The sequence below is a fragment of the Atractosteus spatula genome, chromosome 6 (genome assembly GCF_055471065.1).
Source record: "Atractosteus spatula isolate fAtrSpa1 chromosome 6, fAtrSpa1.hap1, whole genome shotgun sequence".
In the NCBI taxonomy this organism is placed as follows: domain Eukaryota; kingdom Metazoa; phylum Chordata; class Actinopteri; order Semionotiformes; family Lepisosteidae; genus Atractosteus; species Atractosteus spatula.
The window spans coordinates 55,155,551-55,179,821 of record NC_142711.1 but is presented as its reverse complement, the minus strand read 5'-3'; the positions used below and the strand labels follow the sequence as shown (position 1 = coordinate 55,179,821).

The following is a 24,271-nucleotide window of genomic DNA, read 5'->3' as shown; positions in this document are numbered from 1 at the left end:
CACAAATGTACTGTGTTTATAAGAAGATTTAGAAAAAAATAAAATACAGCTGATTTATGTCTAACATGGGGGTTATGCTCCTCTAGCCTGAAGCATCTGCATAGGAAAAACTCAACACCTCATGTAATAAAATAAGTGTGGCTGCATCATCACCCATTAATACTTAATGTACTTCAAACAAATTAATCACTCTGCCTATACTAATTTGTTTGTGAAGTGGAAAAAATGTATGCTTTATTGTACAAAATATTTATGTCTTTTACACATATTAAATTAAAATTATTAAACTCTTTGTCTTTCAATGGTGAAAGCTGAGGATTCTCATGCGTGCAAACAAGTTATCCAGAATCTTTACTTTTTTCACTAACTTCACAAGATGTCTTTTCTACACTACCAATTTTAGGTGCCTTGTGTAGTGATTCCATACTGCTTTGTAAGGCTATGAACTAAAACCAAAAGTGGTCATAAATCACAATAACCGCATAAAGGCAACTGCGAGAGAGGATGCTATTTAGTGGTACCGGAGTGTCAGACATTACTATTCTACAGCTTACAAAATGGTCATATACTGTATATTCTACAACTTTTACAAAGTAGCAAATGCTATTTCTGGTGGACTGAATGTACGTTTGTTTTGCGTTCAACAGACATTCTCATTTTTTTCCCCAAAAATGTAATAACATATACTGTACTCAAATAAAAGTAAAGCCATCATAAAGAGAGGTTTAGTACGGGGATAGGGTAAACCACATTATTAAATAAAATAAAAAATGACTGATCAGTCCTAAAACTTTAGGACCTTCAAAAATCACAACCAATAACTCGAGAACCAGAGAAACAAAGCAGGATACAGAAATCATGCCCTGTTAAGTTTGTTTTAAAATGGATTACTAGCTTTGGTTTATTCTTGTACTGTCCCCTCATAGCCTGTTCTTTGCTAAGCTATGAGTCATATACTAACAGAATCAAACACAAAAATATATTTTCCTTAAGCACAAGCATATGAAGTCATGTGCTTTAATATTTAAGACCATCACACAATTAAGGGAAAAATAACTTTTCATTGCTACTTTGGAAACAACAAATGAGACCAGAATGAGGTTACAATATGGCCTCTTTCCAACATTAAGACAGGTACATAACCTACTTTCCAAGTGCAAGTTGTGAAAATAACCTTATAAGAACGAGAATTGATCCCTTTGCCTTACTGGAGTATATTAAGAAGCACTAAAATGAAAGGCCTTTATTGTTTTGTGTTGTACATTTTTAAGATGCACACATTATTGAGCAACTCTGTTACTGAAAGCTATGGTCCAGGAGCAAGCTCTATGGGTGTCAGTACATCACCACCTTTAGAAATCTAAGTCACCACTTAATCATATTACTTTCTTATCCTCACTGGGAATGAATAACTCTACACAAGGATGCGTCATTTTCAGCAAAAATAACCCAGTTTCAACTGTATCACTCAGCACTATGTAAATTTAGCTATGCACATACACTGCTAGCTTCATGAATTATGGTATTACTGGTATAACAAAATCTTAAAATGAGAATAATTGATCTACAATTTACTTATTTTGACCATTTGACCACTTTGATCTGCATAACCCATCAAAACCACAGAGGAGATAAAGTGATAAACCTCACACAATACACTCCTTTAAGTGATTTACTGTACTGCAAGGCCTTGCAGATGTACAGTAAGTTCTCAGCCATAAAGATAATAAAGTCACTTCAATCTATAGAGACATGACAATCACAATCAAGGACTAAACTATCCCTTTTGCCTTTATTAGTTAAATTTCAATGCTTAAATTTAACTTAATAAAGAACAAAATCTCTCAGATAAAGAATAACCCTTTTTAAGCAAAGTCATTTACACAAATATCAAAGTATCACAGCGGGAGATCACTGTATTTTACCTGCCAATGAACAACAATGTTCAAGATATCGTAACCCACGATTATGTTTCCCAATAACCAACATAAATCAATTCACAAAGGTAGCTTACCAGCGGGCATTCTCCGGCCAGTTTATTATGGGGTATCTTCTTAAATGAATTGTTTTTACTGTAACTATTTTTGCTTCAGGCTACACAACTGTTGAGGTTCACAGACTTCTTTACTTCATAGTTTTGCACTATATGGTTCCTCGAAGGACACTGTTACCAAAACAAAAACATGCAAAACGTTCATATTAAAGATGGAAAAAATGACAGTGTCACATGTGTGTAAGATATTTTATAAAAACAAAATATACTGTACGTGTGCATTCGCCTGACGCTAATGTGGATACTTTACATTACCTGGTGTAGTAAATCTCCCCCATATTGTACTTAGTGGTTAGCAACAGATTGAAGCGCTTGTGGACGCATCACGCTAATATTTTTTAAGCAAAATGTTCTATAATAGTCGTCAATACAAGGTAACTAAAAGCCTGGCGTACTAAATACCTGCGAAGTGTGTAGTTTAACCCCTTTCTGCAACAGCTTCCTGTAACTTGTATGCTTTACCTTGTTGCTGAACAGAATAACCAGGAAGTAGAAGCACAGTTTGTTTCTCAAAAAAGGACCTTCCAGTCTTTGCGATGAACCCACCCTCACCAAATGGCTATTCCAGCTACATAATTCTATTTTCCAACTGCATTGCAACGATTGCTTATTGCGGGCAAACAGTTAACAGGATTAGAAAGGTAAATGTCGGTATTTAAAGGGTGTTCTCTTCCGCTGATGTCAATCTTGCACTATAAATAAGGAAGTGCTGGTTCTCGAGTCGGGTGCCTCCCACTAGCGCAGACCTGTGGAATTAATTACTCCTTGTGCCAGACGCAGTGTTTAGCACATTTACAAGGGCTTGTGTACGCTAGGACTGATCAAATCGTCACTAGCACAAATAATCCAACATATTTCTCGTAATAAAGCCATGCATAAATTCTCCTGTCGATATATACATATTACATTCACAGTAATAACTGTACGTACGTTTTGTGTGAAGCATGTGCAAGCATTGCAAGAACAAATTTACAACACATTCTAATTCAATAGACAATTTCAGACTGGTTGGTTCTTAAAGGAATCCGTTATTCTGTAAAGCGTGCTAGCTAAATTACAGCAGACATACCTGAAAGCCCGGGGACGGGAACTAGCAGGAAACCTAGCCTGGTGTCAGCATTGTGTGATAATGAAAACACCGCAGGACATTATTAAATTAAAACGTTTAGTCTGATATTTGGGTCAATTTATTCCAGGCCATGTGGCAGATGCCATGACAGTATTAACTTTAGCTAAATTCCAAATTGATCATGCCTTTATGGTTGGCACCACTGGCAGTTTAGTGTGCACAGTGTCCTCATTTACTTTCTTAAAGACTTTCTCCTAGCTTTATAATTTACACCTTTCACAGGTAAGAGTAGATAATAATAATACAAATGCCAACAGAATGCAGCATTAAAAAACAGAAAGTAATGCTTTGTTTCAGGAGTAACCTGTAAGCCATGAATTAGTCTCTCATTACTGAAACACTTTGATGGGTGTTAGTAAATGTCTAATACATGTACAGTACAATACTTATCTTTTTTTTAAAGTGTAAGGTATATATTAGACAACAGATAGAAAGTACCTAGTCAGATTTTATACAACGATTGCCCATCATTTGTTAAGTGCTAGTATTTAACTAAAACCTAAAGTAAAGTGTGAATAAAGTGTTACCAAATAGAGTATGCAAAATTTACTTATCTCTGCATAGGTGCTTTGTATACATAATATGGTGTTGTGAATTTATTAATAAAAATATCATTAAATAATAGACTAGCATGGACATCAAACTGTAAGAAACAAACATTAAAGTATCTCAAGACCCAGTAGGCTCCTGCTTAAATTGTGGCCTTGTGGATGAACCTTAAAAAATCCACTCACCATGTTCTACATTGAATTTGGAATACTATTAAGTTATGTTTTCCATAATAAATATGTACTTATTACATTTTGCATTAATGGTTTAGCAGTAAAATCTTGGAAAACACTGTGGTAAATTTTAAGAATTCCACAGACTCAAAATAGCACGTTCTCAGTATTATTACTCTTATTTCCACTGTACAATTTCAGACTGGTTGGTTCTTAAATTAAATTTTAGACCAATTTCCACTTCATGTTGTGTCATTTTTCCCACAACATGACGATAATCTGAAAAATGAACTGTTTTCCATGACAAAAATAAGAATTGAAAACTTGAAGCCACTTATTTCTTTATTACATTTAACTTTTTGAAAAAGCAAAGTAAAGGGGATGAGTTTATTTTTATGGGTATGTTTTGGTAAAGCTTTGCATAAGTAAAACTTTTGCATTTCTCAGTTGGTATAGTCTGTATCCTCTACTTATCTGTCTAAAACATTTATTTATAGATGACTTCTCCTTAATTCCATGTTATGTCTTTCTAAGACAACATTTTTCCAGTCTGTATTTAGCAGAACAATAAGACCAAAGCAGCTGTTCTCTGAAGCAACAGCAACTGCTAGATGTTTCTGAAAGCTGTAAACAGTATGAAAGTGCTACAGTAATGTACACATTATCCTATTTTTGTAATTAAATAATTTTATAATGATCAATGCAGTTGATTAGAGTTTGTCTAGATAATTCTGTCACACCTACAGTACAACATTTTGAAGAAGTCTTATTTTAATGTGAACTTCTGTTTCTTTTCCTAGTGTGATGTACTGTACTGTACTATACATTACATGGGTCTGCACAGGATTATAATTGTGAAAAGGGTTAACATGCTGAATATTTTCACCTTATGTTACCAAACTATGTGATCCTTTCAAGTTTTAAATATGTTTTCACTGATCATGATATTCTACCACAATAAGTTCAATGAGATATAATCTCTGCTTCATTGATCTCTTTCAGTCTCAAGAACTGAAATGTATAAATGTATTGAAATGAAGATGATGCACATTTATTCTCACACTATATATGCAAAGCTTATCCTAGATGTGTATCAATTTGCACTGTCCATTTTCTACACATTCTTTCACATGACTTAAGTAAAATCCAGGGCAAACACCCACTGATCATACCCAGAGCAGATGTGTGTAAAGTTTTTAAAAAGACCAATCCACACAAGGCTCCTGGCCCTGATGCTATCCCTGGCCGTGTTCTGAAGGCATGTGCAGACCAGCTGGCAGATGTCTTCTCGGCCATATTCAATCTTTCTCTAGCTCAGTCTATAGTTCCTTCCTGCTTTAAGAAAACCACCATTGTTCCTGTTCCTAAGAAGCCCAGAGTCAGTTGCTTGAATGACTACCGCCTCGCTGCACTCACATCAGTTATCATGAAGTGATTTGAGCGGTTGGTCAAAGCATAAATCACCTCACTGCCTGACACCCTAGACCCACTGCAATTTGCGTATCGCCAGAACAGGTCAACAGAGGATGCTATTCACACTGCCCTCCATACTGCCCTCTCACACTTGAATAAGAAAGGAACATATGTGAGAATGCCGTTTGTTGATTACAGCTCAGCATTCAATACCATAGTGCCCTCATAGCTTGTCATCAAGCTCCAGGACCTGGGACTGAACACCTCCCTCTGTAATTGGATCCTGGACTTCTTGACGGACCGTCCGCAGGTGGTGAGTGTGGACACCAACATATCCTCTACCCTGACCCTAAACACTGGAGCCCCCCAAGGCTGTGTGCTTAGCCTTCTCCCCTACTCCTTATTAATCCATGACTGTGTCGCCAGACATAACTCAAACTCCATCAAGTTTGCGGACGATACAACAGTTATCAGCCTGATCACAGATGGTGAAGAGTCTGCGTACAGGGAGGAGGTTGAAACCCTGGCAGCATGGTGCCAGGAGAACAACCTCTCTCTGAACATTAGTAAGACTAAGGAGATGATCATGGATTATAGGAAACATCAGGGAGGAGATCACATACCCATTTATATCAATGGGACTGCAGTGGAGAGGGTCAACAGTTTTAAGTTCCTGGGAGTTAACATCACGGAGGACTTAACCTGGACCCACCACACCAACACAGTGGTCAAAACAGCACGGCAGTGCCTATTCTTTCTCTGCAGGCTAAAGAAGTTGGGCATGCCGTCACATGTCACAGGCCAGGGCCTTGTAGGCCAGGTTCTACAAGTGCACTTTTGAGAGCATCCTGACTAGTTGCATCACTGCCTGGTATGGGGACAGCTCCGCACGGGATCGCAAAGTACTGCAGAGAGTGGTAAAGTCAGCGCAGCTCATTACCGGCTGGGAGCTACCAAACATCCAGGATGTCTTAGGAAGGCCAGGTCCATTCTCAAGCACCCCAGTCATAAACTGTTTTCTCTCCTACTGTCCAGTAAACGGTATCGAAGCATTCAAACAAAGTCCAAAAGATTATGGAACAGCTTCTACCACCAGGCAATAAGACTGCTAAATAGCCAAGCTGCAGTTCCTTCAGCAAATCACCGTAATGGCTACACGGACACACAGTTTTCATTGTATTCAGCATACTGCACTACTTGGACATAATATATTGCATACACCCTGGACACATAGCAACTCTATTTATATTGAGTTTTGTCTGAGTTTATCTTATTCAATTTCTATTGCACTATTACTACTGTATGTAACCTTATTTTGTAACTTTAATTTTGTGATTTTTATCCCCCCCCCCCTCCGGTGAGCTTGTAGAAAAGACATTTCATTGCCAGTAATTACTGCTGCACGCTGTATTGCTGTGTATTTGATAAATAAACCTTGATTGATTGATAATATATCAATGTTTTCCCATTCAGTCATCCCCCATCACTTTATTATGGTATACGAAGTATTTTTCACTGTGCCATTTCAATGGGGGCAAAGGTCAAATTACTTTTTCTGCTTCTGACACTTTCATCTGTGTAGATGTTCCATGATGCATAGCATCAGCTTTTCTTACAATTTATCCAATAGAATGCCATTTTTTGAGAAATGTATTTTTTGGTGCTGTTATCTCCTTCCTTGAAGGTAACTCAGTTACTGTTAACTGCTTTTCTACTCTCTTAAGATCCCTGTTTTTTTTTTTTGCGTTGTTTGCTAAAATGTAGTGATTGACAGTTTCCTAAATAGATCTATATATTTGGAATTTGATTTTATCAGGATCTCAGTAAGATATCTCATAACAGAGAACAATCCAATTCTGTATTCCTTACTTTTATTAAAAGGATTAACTTCTAGTAAGGATAATTATATTTTCAATTATTTTACTTACCTGTGCATTACAACCTATATGTTTGGACAGAAAGAAGAAGAATAATCACCTGCAAAGTATTATGATAAGGAAAAGAATATGCAAATAAAAGCCAATAATTTTTGTTTAGATTTAATATTGCAGAAGATCTGCATGAGCTTTTCTTCTGGTTGTGGGGATCTGGGCACATTACACCACTCTGACACACAAAATAACAGTGGTCCAGGAAGTTTCCTGGCTTTATTAAATCAAATTTACATTAAGTCACAAATAAAACAAATGACCCTCGACAGAGAAGAAAAACATCTGTCTCTAACTGAACACTAGCAACACTCAGAGATAATACCATACTTTTTTTAAATCCTTCACATTTTTCCAACAGAAATGTGAGACATAACAGCTCATGGTGTCTACCCTAATAATAATTCCCTTGTGCACATTCAATCGAATCAACAAACAGGTGACTATACCATTTGCTAATCACTACAACCCAGTTAACTCAACCAATTGAATCTGTTACAATATTGAAATTTGGCACCTGTCTAAGCAGAGATGGATTGAAGGTGAAGTTTGTAGTTAAATGCTAAACTCATTATTTGGCTAACAGAGCTTTTCCTTTTGTATTTTTTTGTCAAGAGAAACACATTGACCGCCCAATACTTAAGGGGTTTAATATTTAAATAAACTTGTAAACTTTGCACCCTTTGCACCTAGCACAGTTGAATCAGGAATAACTGTGAGGCACTGGTATTAAGCAGTGTCGTTTTGCTGACCTGGTGGTACACGTGTGTCTTTTAAACCTTCTTTCATGGCTCACTCGCTTCTAGGACATCTTGCTTCTGCACATCCAATTGAATTGAACTGAACTGCATCCATGTTCCCAAATTTGAGAGAATTGAAAAGGTCAGTTAATCTCCTGTACCGGGCAGGATGTACCATACAGTACATTGTCTTGGCAATATACAGTACTGTACATCCTTGACTGGCTTCTATAAACCTAATGGTCTAATAAATGTATTTATAAGAAGTGTTTAGCATCCAATCTACATTTAAAAAAAATACACTGCACGCAGTAATGTATTTTCTTTTTCATGTTCTTAGTTGCATTACTAAAGCAGGCATTACAGTCTTACTCATCTATGGTAATGAATCATGCTGTAAACCTGCAATTACATTTAAATAGAGCAATTCACTCTAATGTCAGTTGGAAGAGAAAAGATAGGCAAGTTAAAGGGGAGCTAAAGTAAACAGAATAATTGACTCATCTGTTTTTTGCTCTGTCTGAAATCATCATTGAAGAAATCAGATAGTTACAATATGTTAGCGGTAAAATCTCTAGTTATACAGTATTTTACTACCATTATACTTTTATGATGTTTCTAATTGAAAAAAAGGATGTGATCTTCAACTTACTGTACGTCTTCACAGCAAATTATATACTGCATAGACTGAGTTTGGAATAACCCTTCCTGTGGAGAAAAATATTTTAAAAGAAATAGCAATTTGAATGCATACTCATATTTACAAAATGGAAACACCATTTTATAGATATTCTGCTTGAAGCACAGAAGAGATTAATCCTAAGAGTAAGTAAATCAAAGATTACAAAACAGTTTGTATTTGTAGTTGGATAATAAATAATAAAGAGAAAGAAAGCACCTTATAAAATCATAGAAAATAATAGAGGACAATGACATATAAGATAAATCTCCAGGAAATTGTGGTTTTCTACCAGTTGTACTTAAGGAAACAGCAGTTGCAATTCAATACATTTGAATACTAACAATACCCTTCCAACATGCACGCAAATCAGGTAATACCATTTTACTGTGAAATTTCTACAGCAACTCCCATCAACAAAAGGGACAAGAATGCTGAATCATTAATCATTCACTAACTTATCTTAAGTACAGTATATTAAAGAAAATATACAAACAAGCTAGATGAAGTAAACCATTTCCTCTCGTTTGCAGCCTTGCTCATGCTTTTAAGTTATTTTAAGTGTCAGCTTTGCACTAGGATATTTTAAAGTACCTGATGATAGTATGAATGTACAGTAGTTTTAATATACCAACATCCAATACATCCAAAATCCAGACCATTTATATTTATATTTATCCGTCTTTCAGAAGAGACATGAAACCGAAGTCCGAGGACCACTCTCAGTGGTCATTAAAGATCCCCGGGCATTTCACGATAAGAGTAGGGAGTTATCCCGGTGTCCAGGCCAAATTCCCCCCCCCGGCCTTTACCGTGGCAAATTGTCCCCATGTATGATTGGCTTGCTCTTGCCCTGCTATGGAGTGGCGCCCTCTCCAGGGTGTACCCTGCCTTGAACTCGGTGCTTGCTGGGTAGGCTCCGGCTTCCCGCGACACCGTATGGTATAAAGCAGTTTGGCAAATGACATGACTTGAGTTTTATATTTATATTTATATACCAGTATACAGTACAACTGGAAAACTGTAGATTTATTCCATTTTATAGCTTTTTTTCATTCCAAAGTTCCGATGTACTTTGCACATAAGAGTTTTAAAATAAAAATATACTGTATATATACCTGCAGTAAGTCTATATTTAAAATGCTTGCATGGGAAAATATTGCTTTCAATCCCTCTTTTCTAAATGTTTTCCTATAGTATTTATTGGCCAAATTAACAGTTCAATAATGCACATTTATAATTGTGATACAACAAACACAACTTAGTGTAAAACAAGTATATGGGGAAACTAGTAATAACACATTTTTCATTTGTTTTTAAAAGAGATAGCATGAAATGCGCAGAGCTAGAATATTATATATACCAACATATATCTAACTTTATGAGCACCCTGTAATACATATATTAAAAATGTCAGGAGAATGAGCTCTGCCCCCCATTTCTTCATCAGCTCATACAGAAACTCAACACATCATTATTGCTTTTTTTAATAATATTCGAAGAAGGTGTTTTGGTAATATGCCACTCCAAATGAAGGAAAGGAAAGATTTTTTTGTACTTTAAGTCTACTTAAAATATTAGATTATTCCTTTTTAGTAAGTATTTACAGAATTATGTCAATTTATTATATACTGTATCCTATATACAGTACGTGTGTACCGAGTACAGTTCTCCCTGTCACGATTTGTTCCTGGTTGCTCATGGGCTCTGAGTGTATGCAGCACAACTTCCTAGGGATCAGACTACAATGCCACATCACAAGACCAGTTGCTCTGTCTTGGCACAGTCTTACAGTGCCTAGATTTTAGAAGGAGGTGATCTGTATTTTCTCTAACTCACCCTGAGGCCCCTGAGCAGTGTTACATACAGCTAGTGATGTTATAGACACAGCTGATTTTTTTTATCTGCTTCATATAAAAAATACATAATGCTGTACCACTACCAACTGTAAATTATTCTGTTCAGTCTAGTGGAGTCTCACATTCCTTTCAATTATATGTTTTATTGCTGTCAGTACAATAGTTCAGTGTTTAAAAGATACTGTACAAGTGCAAAGTTTTTTTTGCTCTTTCCATTGTTAATTAACAATTATTTGTCATTTATTTCACACCTACCCTGTATCGTCACCAAAGTTTCTACAACCTGCAAGTATGCTAAATCAGCAACACTAGCAACTCCTTGTCTGAGAATTCACACATTTAAAAAGGGCTTTTTCATCCAGTAAAAAAAAAAACTTTTTAATTCAGTAACGAATATATTTACAGCCATCTCATCTCAGTACATAGGGATATGTGATCACTGATTGCTAAACCTACATTTGTCAATAGATATAACTAGATGCAATTTATTTTAAAGATGCTGGACAAAACTGTCTTTAGTTGAAAAAACCTACTGTACGTCTGTGGCACAACTAAAAAAACTTGATTTATCAAGCCCTGAGCAGTGATGCATCCAAAAATAAAACTGTAAGAACATGATAGCAGCCAGACAAAATGTCTTTTTCAAAGCATGAATGCAGGAAAAAGGATTATTAGTCTTAGCGATAAAATATACAGTATGGCACATCAAGGTTAAGCATGTAACAGAAAGCACATTACATACTTTGTTCAGAATCCTGTTGCACTAACTTATAATTTGAACCTTAAGTACATTCTTTTCAATTTATACAATTGCACAGTACAAATTGTGTTAATTAAAGGAGTGCCCATTTGTTAAAAGTGTAAGAAACCTGAACCAACTAATTCTAGACAAATAAGTCTGACTTCTGCAACATGCATAGACATGGACATAATGATCAGAACTAAACTAAAGGGTCACCAATATGGAAATAAATCCTAAAGGACAGTCAGAAAAAGTAGGTCTAGATTAAATAGCATTATTTTAACAGGCAACAAAAATACTGGGAACAGATCATTCAATATGTTATAGTTATATTTTTAGAAGACTTTTGATGAAGTCATAAAAGATTATTTCTCTATTTACAGTTTTAGGTATTCAGGAAAATGTGTATGCCTGATCTAACAACTGGTTAATGCTAGAAAATAAAGAGTACAGAAAATGGATGAATGCTCTGGCTATGAAGATTTAATGAGGTGATTACCACAGTGATTATTGCTCTGCCTAATTTTTATCAATGATCTGGACCCCGATACTCTTACTAAACTAGATAAGTTTGCAGACTACACTAAAATAAGAGTCACGAAGCAAGTATTGTAACATCAATTAAAATGAATAAATTAAATTTAAAAACATTTAGATAAAATTCATGTTGGGGCAAATATGTTGGATGATTATGTTAAATGTAGACTTCAATTCATGGTACAGATATTTTACTAATGAAATTAAAAATTGTGAGTGATGTTTTGGACTTGCCTTCAAATTTTGTTGAAGTTTGCATCAAGATAAAACATAGACAGAAGACATTATTAAATGCTGCCAGTGTTTTCTTCCCTACTTCCAGTCTGCTGTGTGACAATTAGTCATCCATTGTTCTTTGAGAAATGGTGCATGATTGCTGCATTGAAAATAGTCAAAGGCACTATCACTATGCTGTCTATATGCAAAGATACACTGTGTGCTGTCTATGCACTCATTTCAAAACAATATTTGATTGTGAAAATCAACACAGAACCCCAGAGGCATTCATTCATAGATTTGAACTGTTAAGAACTGTTAAGAATATCCCTTACTTTGGTGAGCACACCCGAAGAAGGCTTCACAGCCGAAACATTGTGTTTTCCTTCTTCTCTTTTCAGCATGGAATAAACCTAGGACTTGTTCCATTTTCTAATTATTATTTTTTTTAATGGCGTGATGTGTACTGTCTTTCCTGTGGGTCCACACTGAAACAAGAAATTTCTATTTGCCACAGGAATTTAGTATCAGGCATTAACTAATACTGAAATGATAGTTCCATAACCCCATGAATAAAAATGTCTGTTTTCAATACAATTAAAATAACTGTAGTTTTAAACTTTCACTAACAAAAACTCCCACCCGATGGGTAAATAATAATTAAATGCAACTTCTTAAAAAAAAAGGCACATAAGATCTTTGTGCTCATCAGCTTGCATATGCAAAGAACACATTAACAAAAAAGATAGGGAACGGTGACAAACATTACAGATACAATGATTACACTTAAACTATCAGCCTACCTTGATCTTTCTAGTCGGTTTCTTGTACCTTATTTTTATAAAAGTAATTGCATACTACTGTATACAGAAGCTTAGTCCTCACTGTTAAGACCCCAAGTGTCTAAGGGTAAAGGGGTGTAACATTTAGGATGGATTTGGATGCAGGTGGGTTTCTGCTGAGGGACTTGCTGAGGTGCAAAAGTGATTTATTTTTAAAAGTGAATAAGTGACTGGTACATAAACAGGACACAATAACTTAGTTATAACTAATAATTTAGTTTCCACGTGTGCCTGCTGGACAGGAGGTGGACCATCAGTAAAAACTCCAGCTGCCACAGCCAGTATTGTCTTGCCATGCTCGTGATCCTTTTATTTCTATCTTCCTTATGAGCACCAGCAAGGGAAAGAAGTGAGCATGAGCAGAGAAAAGGCATGCAGTAGCTCCCCAGGGCCATCCTCATCCACCAAAATAATGACTGCCACATGACAAGGATGCTTTGCCATACTGCATGTCCTACACACAAGAGGTCCGCTGTTGTATTCTGCACACCAGACAGATGCATCATGTAGAGTCTTGGACACAAACCACGAAGGACACCACAATGGAGTATAAGTGGGTTCCGCAGGTGCTATTGTCAGTCCTAATTAGAACATCACCCTTGGAGAATAGGGATACACTGGTGCATGGCTAGAAATAAACTACCTGCAGCTCAGCCTGTTACTGCAAGCCAGTGCTTCCCAATCCTGGTCCTGGTGACTCACACACCTGTTGGTTTTTGTTCCATCTGAGCCCTCAGTTACACAATCAAATCCTTGGCTTAATAATACAGTTAACATGAACTGTTTGTTCGCAGCTCTTAAACATGTTGGGGTTCCAACATGTTATCCAAAACTCCAAATCCAAGAGTTGTGATTAGAAGCAAAATGCAAATATTTAATTGACACAACTTCTTAGATCAAATAAGGCTCCAATTATCTAATACAGGTGGGATGGAATGAAAACCAGCAGGTGTGTGGGGCACTGGGACCAGAATTTGGAACCACTGCCATAGGTTGTTGTACTAACCACATACTCCTCTGACTGGCAAACAGTGCCGCCATCCATCATGAATGCTTCCTGGCAGAGAACACAGTTCAAGTGAACAGCAGGCACTTTGAGCTTGATCGGTTTGGCTGTGTGTTCTTCCTTTAAAACACTGTAGGCTTTCACAATATTTTATGGTGTTTTTAAATGGTTCAGCACTAGAGTAGTCAAGAGGCAGATGAAATATATTGTGTTCTTTGTCTTCACAAAACAAAATATCTGACTTTTTTTACCAGAAGCCAGCCAGCAACTAACAATTATGAGCAAAGTAACCAAACCAAAGGTGCTGGTACTGTAGATGCTCTAGAAATAACCCTCATCACTAAATTTGAATTTCCCATGGTTTTACTATATTTACAAAATGCATTCACTTTGCTTTGTCATAGTGTCCCATACTGTGTTTTCTACTAAGCTTTGTATTGTGATTTTGTATAACACAGTAAACTTTTTTTTACTGTTACTGTTTTACTTTTACTTTACTTTTACTGAAGAATCTTCTTCTTCAAATTCTATTGCATATTGTTTCTGAAACAGAAATCTCCCCAATGGATGAAGGAAACAAGAACCCACTTTCTGCAGATTTTCTGGCAATTAGGCTCCCATCAGGCAGATGTCAATTACACCTGTGGATTCTCCATTAGTGCTAATCTACAGAGGCTCAACCTGCCAAGGATGGCCTTTTGAAAATAGATTAAACAACGAATGTCACCAGTTTGAAAGGCTGAAGAATTGAGCCCACTGTGTAGACAAATTTATTGATTTCTTTACTTTTAGGATTTTTTGAATTAATATTGTTAGCCTTGGGCTCAGTTTATATGAACTCAAGAGCTTACAATTTCCAGTTCTTTATCCTTGCAGTGGTTACTTTTGGCTACCCCCCAGGACAGAACCAATTCTCCAAAGCAGAGTCTTTACAAAAACAAACTACATATGTGATTGGACACTATCTCAAACATTTGAGAGATAAGTTCTAAGAAGGGATTTCCCTTAAGGGCATTCCACAGTTAAATGATCCGCTTTATTCAATTGCTGCTTAAAGCCAAGACCAGCTTTGCTTGGCTGGTGAAACAGTCGATCAATTCAACGTTAGTGAACTTTTTGTTGCTTTATGTCATACGACTGATTACTCTGTGAGGTGAAGTTTATATCAGGTCCCTTTTAGTAGTAGTAGTAGTAGTAGTAGTAGTTGCTTGCCATTTCTTACAGTACAACCTAAAGAGGTCTTTTGTTTTCAAAAATAAATCTAACTTGTCAAGTTAAAATAACAAAATAATAATAAAATAAAATAAAAGTTAAAATAACTAATGTTGTTTACATTTGTGCTTCTTTTGTAAGGTTAATCACCCAGGGATTTCAAAAATTGTGGTGGTGGGGTATGCTAAATGTTCAAATTAATCCAAGCCTACAGTATGTGCAAATAATCTTATTTTACTCTTTTACTTACTTTCACAAACTGTTTTGACAAATAACGCTTACTACACAGAAAGCTACAAACACATACTGCAGTTTTTTTCATTTTTAAATTCAAAAGTATATGTACTGTTTATAAATGCAAAATACAAAAAAGTCTTTATATTGACAGTTCAACACAAATTGCCATATAATGGGTATAAATCTGTAATCTATAATTCTCTTTCAGATACAGCTGCATTCTCACTGTATGTATGTACATCAATGTGTATCTATTATTACCTTTTTCAACTAAAACATTGAAAAAAAATACTGTTTCCTTAAACTATAGAGTAAAATCCCTTGTGCTTCAGAAACAAACACTGAAACCCATTATGCATGCCGGTGCTTTGGGGCTTTGCTGTAAATTAAAACTTGAGCTGAATACAAAACAATACAATCTGTCTTTGTAGTTTGAGTTTTGCTGAAGGTTCCATCATTTATTACTGCTTCTTAGGAAAATATATGCTGGTTATTGTGTCCCCAGGCAGTCGGTGCTATTTTTCTTCTATAAATAAACTTCCTAAGATCGCTCAATAGGATATGCTTCTTGTTTAACAAGTACACAAGTTCTATAGATGTGAGTCTGGATCAGCCCAAGCCCTGTCTGATTAGGTTCAGTGTCTCTGCAGCTTCCTCTCATTACCTTTGTCTGACAGCCAACACAATCAGGCTAAGCAACAAGAAAGGAAATTTCAACCATCATTGACATTTTTACACATCTGTAAGGCGCTGCATTGGGGTGTCATTTGAGAACTATTACCAATTAGCAGGGAAAAACAATGTTCTGCAACGAATTCTCTGATGAATGTACTGTAATATTTACTTTAGGATGCTGTCAAAATAGCATGTGGTTTTCTAATTAATGAATAAGCCGATCCATTAAATACATAAGTATGTACTATGTTACTGTGGCAAACACAGGCTTTTGTTGTCAATTTTACAGGAAGCCCTCTTAGCCTAAAGTGTACACATTTTAATTATAACTGTTTTGGTCAAATGTATTTGATGTTAAATCTATTGTTTGGTTAGATAATCAATGTTAGGGATTTCATTATAAAGTCTGCGGTAATTAGGGATATGCAGAATGTGTGGGTATATACACATCCTGTCAAGGGCCATTTTATTTATTTGTTTGTTCACCCATTGGGTGTTCTCATGGCTAAGGATGATTGTCTTCCATGAACCAGAAGGTGATTGATAAGACCAATGCAGGGTCCACCCACTTTCTGGCAGATTATTGTGTCGTCTCATAAGAGAATACCATAAGTAAGAATACAAGATTTTAACACAGACACAATAACAAATTCTCTGTTTAGATATGTGGTATATACAGTGCTGTAAACAGAAAGTCATGCATTTTATAGGGTTGGGGAAAGAAATTACCTTCTGAATATTCAATATACAGTATGCATTTTTTTTTCCTGCATGGTTCATTGGACTCCATTTTGGTTTTTGTAATCCATGGAGTTTTAAAATGGAAATTTGGGAGGAAATCAAAGCTTAATCATTCCCTTACGTCTACCACTGTACAGTATAAATATCATCTTTTGGACATATTTGTGTTTTGCAATTGGTGCTTAATTTCACGAGAGATAGATTACCCTATCGGGCTGATGCTTGATGATGCTAACTCTGTGCTAGGCAATCATTGCCCAGTGATTAAAGTAGCAAGACGCAACACCTGGTTCACAAAAACCATCATCTGTAACACCTTTATAATTATACCTATCAGCCCTAAATCTTTACCTCTCTATGGGCACCCTGGAGAAATAAGCATTGCCTTGCAGTCCATTCCACGCTTTGACAGCCTCAAAAGGTAAACGTTTTTCATTTTCAGAAACTCTGCTAGGTCTTCCTTTATATTTACAAGACACCCTCCATCCTTCATTTCTTAAATAAATTTGAAATGTTCTTACAGACAGGTTGTTGTTCTCCTAAGCCAGGTAATACTGTGTCTCCCTAAAGTATTGTTTTGAAATACAAAATAGGGCCATCTATACTGTATATGTTTTGAGTACTGACCAGAGAGATAGAATATATCCATATCCAAAGCATGTAATACATCTTTGCCTGTGGAAACTACACAAGTTTTGTATTGAAGATGACTACAACATTATTTTGTGGTCAATGCTAGCCCCTGAAGTTTTGTCCTCTTTATAGGTGTGATTGTCCTTCACAAACCATCAACATAAACCTCGCAAGTTTACAAAAAATGACACTTTTATCATTTCTTGAATTTTATATTAATGCACATTTTTCAGCAATTGTGAGAAAAGCACAATTTTCACCAAGTTAATTTTATGCAGGCAGAAGGCTTCACTCCCCACACTTGACCTTAAACCACAGTGCTGTTTTCATTCTTTTTCCTTATCATGGATTGCAGCTGTTCTGCATTTGAGATTTCATTATCTATTCTCTGAACTCCAACAGGCAAAATGGGGGGATTTATGTGTCCTATGGTATTTGCAGCTTTAGGCTACATCTGTAACGTGATTAAAATGCAATTACTGTAATGAATTACATGAATATATTTTGACAGTCATTTTGGTTGCTGTCAGAACTGCAGCATCTAATTAAAACAGTGGTCTCAGCCAGATATTTGCTTCACTTGGAAAATAGAAAGTACACTCAACAAAATGGCCTCATGTGGCTGTTTTGTTAAAGCACTTCCCTGAAGCCTTTGGGGTTGCCTTACAGCCTCTACCCATTGTAGAGGAACCCTTCACCAAGGTACCATTGGACTGGGTGGGAATACTACCTAGGACTCCAACAGGGAAAGGGTATATTCTTGTACCTTATTCCAGGAAATGTTATCTTACTCCAAAGACATTCCTCTTTGAATACAGCAAATGAAACATTTCTGGTGAGATTGTGACTGATCAGGGCACATTCTGCCTAATTCAAGAGGTTGCCTGGATGCTCGAAATTCAGTTTCTAAGAACATCTGTGTATTATCCACAAGCTGCACAAACTGATGGACTTCAAGGGGACTTTAGAGTAAATAGTGAAAAGAGTAGCTCAAAAAGAGGGCTGGGATTGGAATTGTCTCTTGCCGCTGCTAATTTGTGCTGTGTGAGAGCTGTTGCATTCTTCCACCAAGGTCTCCCCTGTGATTTACTACAGTACGTGGGAGACACCACAGAGAACTAGTATGTGGGAGACATTGCAAGAGAAGTGCTGGAATCATAAAGGATAACTAATAGAAACCTAATGGAATATATTAACAAGTTCCAAGCACACATCACTCACTTAAAGTCGCTGGTGTGTGAACACTTTTGACTGGAAAAGACACATTATTGCAAGAAGAGAATGCATCTTACCTTTGGAGATTTTCCAGTGATCACATGGCACATCAGCAAAGCAAAGAGCCAAACAAGAAAGTCCAGGGCATTGCTAAAAAATTAATATACTTCCTATATTCCCATACAAAATAAAGGAATGGAATATACTCCACCAGGGAAGTGCAGCATCCACCTGTATGCAGTAGTTATTATGTACTGTACCTGTAGCCTCATTACACAGGAGGCCAGGTAGAAAAGTGAGTCACTGGTTCATCAATTGAAATAATGGGTAACTTGGTGAAAGTTAGCCCAGAGAGGAATTTTGACAGAATTTTTTAAATCTGTACATTGTCACGCCCCACACTCTCCTTCGCAAACGCCGTTGCATTACCAAATCCACTGTTTCACAATTTCATTCCTAATTGACCCCATCACATTTCCACATGCACCAGATTCCTCAAATTCTCACTCCCGGACCAATTATCCAACCACATCCCTTTCCCTTCAGTATTTAAAGTTTCCTCACACACCAATCCTGGCTCACTATTGAGAAGCCTCCTGTAGAAATGCTCTTGTGTGCGTTATTAAGCCTTTTGATTGACTGGTTGATTGGTTGATTGATTGGTTGGTTGGTTGGTTGATTGATTGGTTGGTTAGTTGGTTGGTTGGTTGATCGATCGATCGATCTCCTGGTACTAAACCAAATTTTTGATCCTGCCTTTTGACCACGCCTTTTGGATTTCGTTTTTGGATTGTGCCTGTGCTACTCTGCATTCTGTGGGATTCACGGTTACGCATAAGGATCCAATTGGTTTCCTGACATACATTTTTTGGAAACCACAGTAGAATAAAAGTCTAATGCAAATGTAATAGAATGGTTGTATTGAGAGGGAGCATGTGAAGAATTAAACAATCTAAGATGTCATACTAAATACTCAACCATCTGTTCAGCATGGTTGCAGGAGAAGGCAAATTGTGTAGAGACTGTATAATGAATCAGGATCGAGCTTAGACTTAGTTTTGATGATGACAACCTTTTCTGAATAAGTCTGAGGGAAGAGCTGTGTTTAGAGAGTTTAGGATTTATGGCACTTTTTATGAGGGAAGTAACATAATTTCTGGGATTTGCTGCTGAGTCTATTGTTTCAGATATAAAACTCTTATCAGGAAAAAAACATACAGACAAACTTTGGACTATATGTTTGAGGCTGTGATATGCACACAAACATTTTGGTCACTTTTTGTTCTTTCTATTAATGGCTATTAATTTAACAAAATGGATAAATAAGCTAATTTTTAGCTAATAAGCTAAAAATAACAAATGACCCTTTGCAGAAAACTTACGTAACTTCAAAAGTCACTGTGAAAGTATTCCAAAACTACAAGTTCCAGAAATACATCTAACGTTGCTTTGTAGCTGCATAACCATCCACCAAGAAACAACAACTAGATGCTTTGAAATTCCTTCAAGATCACGTGGTAAGACAAATGCAAGTTTTATAAAAAGATCGTTTGCATTTCAAAGCCTGATGTAGGTGGAAGACAGATGTCTCTTGTGGGACAGTGTTCTTCACAAAAGCTTTAAATTAAGCACAAAAATATCGGCTAAGATTTCACAGCTTGAGTAGAAGCATTACTCTACAAAGTATGAGTCAATCACTCTGGGGAAAAAGACTGTTTTCAGATCCCAGTCCTAACTGAGATTGGGGCTGAGTAACAGTGGCATATTGGAAAATGTTTTCTGCCAGATTTTCTGTTTTCTCTATACATCCATAAAATCTATTTTTGTTCAAGTGTGATTCATTTTGTTCTAATACGTCTTACATATTTTAGTTATCTTGCAAATAAATTAATTTTCATTTTTATTGTTAATTATCGGTTTATGTTCTTAAAATCATACTGCTCATGTATAGTAGTTAATCCACCCATTATCAAAAATAAAGTGTTTGATTATTCCAGTGATAAACAGTAAAATGTAGCCAATCCCAGGAACATGGTACACATGCTGGAAGTAATAATACTGTACATCACTGCTTTCCCTCTTGACAGGATGCCAGTCAATCACTCCACCACAGAGAAAGTGACAATTTGGAATAGCCAATAAGTCATAACAGCACATTTTAAGGACACAGAAGGAATTCAAGGGAAGAACATGCAAATTCCAAACAGATGAACTTGACCAGAATAGTAAACCTGACCAGAGAGCAGTGACACAGTTGCACTCACCAGTCACTTGCTGCATCACCCTTTGTTAGTTAAGTCCCTAGGAAATTACATTTCTTGTTGATAGGATCAAGGGCTCAGAGACCAGTGAACAGACATATCCTCGTCCAGGAATGTGACAGAATTACCCAAAATAGTATCTGCAATAGGTGCAAAACATGTGTCACAGTTATAGAGCTTGTACAGTATTAGCTTCCAGTTCTTTGCCTTATACCACTAGCCTGGAACTTTCACTGTTGAGCCTGTTGACGACACATGGTAATGAACAAAACAAATTCACTTAAGTCACGTCTGTTCAATAAAATGTCAGTGCACCTCCAACAATTTTTTTCATTTTCTATATAACTTTGAATTTGTTGTGGTTATTTACTTTGGATGCTTAGTATGTGTTTATTATGGTTTCTAAAGCATTATACAAACTTTTCTTATTATTACATCATTAGGCTTATATTTTGGACTGAAGACTTGCAACCATATTTTAAAAATACTCAATGCTTTTTTTCTTATGTTACTCTTTTTTTCGTACACATGCAATGTCTAGTTACACTATTGTGTCTCAAATGTGATGAGCAGAAGGATGTTTCTCATCGTCACACCCAAATAGAAAACGTCTTTATTTTTACATTTTTTATCTTAAGATCCATGCAAACTGCAGTGTTTACTGGATATTCCCACAGGAGTCACCCCCAGAAGGATGACTGTTAAAGCTCAGTGATCCCTGTCCAGTTCAGACAGGCATCTGCTCACTACAGGATTTTTTAAGTGTAATGGTTTTGCTTACATAGCCAATGGGAATACTACACTCAGTTTGGTGTTTCCTGTCATGCCCCGACCAAATTGGCACACCTAACTTTAAGTGCACCTCTGCACCTCATCATGCAATGAGCACCTCAAGGGTAGAGCAGATTTCTAATTGACCTTGTTCTGAGTGTTGGTGGAAAGCTGAGGAGGGGGTGGATATGGATGTATTGAGATGTAGCTGAAACCTGCGGTAGAGTTCCTGTGAAATAAAATGGGGCAGAAACGCGGAAAGAGAACAACAAGAATGTTGGTGCATGGCTGGAAATGTAAAATAAATAAAATGCAGAACTGAGCCTGTCTCCCCTATTTGATTGTCTCTAATTCAGCGTATTAGAGGATTTTGACAGCATGTCAATACATGAAGCTATTCCATGCTGAGAATTAAAGACAGCTTAATGTGAGACCTCAGCCTCAACACATTTACCTGACTCCTGAGGATCTTCATGTTTTTCTGCAATGGCCCTTTTTGGACTAAAATCAATAATTTACTTTCAGAAAATGTGTGCAGTGTTGCTTTGAACAAAGGCTAAGTAGGTCTGTGATTTTTCATCCCCAAAGTAGCTGACATTAATTTTATAAACACTTGACATTTCAAAATAGTCAGTCTTATATCAGTAAGGTGTCTGGTAAACCCAGTATTATTGATGTATTCAAAATGGCACAGGCATGTCAACCTTTTTTTCTGTTATTTTAATGCCTTGATAGCAATGCATCCATTGTCAGAGTTTTAGTGTAGTTGTAATGGAAAGGAAACGGGTTTAGTTGAAGATGGTCCCATTTTATACAGGCACATATCAAATACCAATATAATGTCATTATTTAAAATGTGAAAAATAAGGAAAACTTTGAGCTAACCATTGTATAAATACATAGTTTACTGCTTTATTGACTTGAGAGACTGAATTAAAAAATAAAATTAAGAAACAGAGAAAGATCTATATCTAACAGCCCGTTGCTCTTTTCCACCTTGTGTTATCATTCAGTAGGGTGAAACAAATATTTTTTAAGTGTGTGGTTATTACTTTTATTAATATAATATTTTACGTATATTATTTTCTAGATGCTAAAAGCAAAGGAAAGTGCAAGCTAGAGTCCTGCCATGGATAGGCTTCTCACATTTCTAATCCTTAATGTGATTTTACACTGGTGCATTGACTTACACTGGTGATTGATTTTACACTGGTGCATTGACTATGAAATGTCTGTTACACAAAGCTTGTTAATACAAAGATAGTACTCCTTGTAAAATGTCTTTGCAAATTCTTGAGATTTTTAGTTTATCATACATAAATTACTGTGGATTAATAGCTGTTGCAACATACTGTACAGTATGTAGTGAGGTTTGTTTCATCCAGCAGTTATACACACTGCTGCACGTGCACACAATCATTGATCATGGTCTTTGTGAGAAAAGAGCAAACGATAGCCTTTCTTGAGTGCATGGTTTTGATTGCCTTTCCAGTTATTATTGGAAAACAGCTCCTAACTGGAAATCAAGAAAAGGGCAGGGAATTTAATTCTATAACAAGGTTCCTTCTTGTTTTAAATGGTATCTGAGTTTAAAGGGGGAAAATTCTGTATTCTCTTTCAAGTGGTCTCCAGCTCTCTTTACAAATTGCTGCTGGTCAGATTACTGTCTAACAACTACAGTTTGAATGGCACTGATAGTCAAAGACAATTGGCAAAAAACTAAAACTATTCCCTTAATTGACTCATAACTATGGTGTACAGTGTGCCTAGTACTAGCCATCATTCTATAAATAATAACAACATTATATCAGCAACATTTTAAAATATAAAGACAATAAACTGCAACAAGTGTGAACATTTTCATTACATTGACTTTCAATAAAGTCCTGTATTCACGCATGTAATTAACATACAGTACTGTTTATTCTCCTAATAAAATGCACGTGAAATCCCGCCAGTTTTAATTAAACATGTCCCTGTGTCACTGCAATGCTGCCACAATGCTGTTGATGTACGGTGCCAATATTTTGAATTAATCTGAGATCTTCCAAAATTACTTAAGGAAACCTCGGAAGGGAGATACCCTCAAATGAATCCAGTTACTGTGAAATTAAACAGCATGCTAAGTGCAAATAATCTTTAATTAAATACAACTTAAAATTAACAGGGAGTTGTTTGGATAGAATTTAAAAGTGACATTAAGCTATTTCAATATACTGCAAATCAAATTTAATTTCTTTAAGCTATCAGTTTTAATTAATTTGAGTTAACTTAAATTGGAAGACTACGAATAATATACTTTAAAATAATTAAAATACAGTGAAGACATCATGTACCTTTGTCCTACCCTGGTATTGTATAAAGCTACAGAAAACACATTTTATGCTCACATTTCATGATGCCAGGAAATTGCAAAACAAAAATGTTTCAATTCTTTCTAAAACATTTATTTTGAGTTTTCTTAAAATACAATCATTTACTGTAGTTCAAATGTGAAGTATTTTAAAGTGTATTATATCTTTTGTTTCAACTGTTTTACCTAGCTTTCCACGGGATGTCACTCCCAGCATCCGTGACAGAATGTTGAGCTTATTTTTGCCCCAGCGAGCGGTGTTTTTCTAGTTTTTGTTCCCGGGTTTTTTTTTTGTTGTTACTTTTTT

General features: G+C 36.2%; 1 protein-coding gene across 2 annotated transcripts in view; it reads right to left on the bottom strand.

The window, feature by feature from the left end:
• Positions 1-2,733, bottom strand: part of efr3a (EFR3 homolog A (S. cerevisiae)) — a 133,268-nt gene extending 130,535 nt beyond the window's left edge. The window contains exons 1-2 of one of the 2 annotated variants that reach the window (XM_088919095.1): positions 2,516-2,733; positions 2,015-2,164 (exon numbers count right to left, since the gene is read on the bottom strand). In XM_088919095.1, coding sequence (XP_088775221.1) covers positions 2,015-2,024 — 10 coding nt within the window. In that variant the 5' untranslated portion in view covers positions 2,025-2,164; positions 2,516-2,733. Of the gene's footprint in view, positions 1-2,014; positions 2,165-2,455 lie in introns of both variants that reach the window. The other variant, XM_088919094.1, reaches the window with a different exon arrangement.
• Between the last annotated feature and the right edge of the window lie 21,538 nt (positions 2,734-24,271).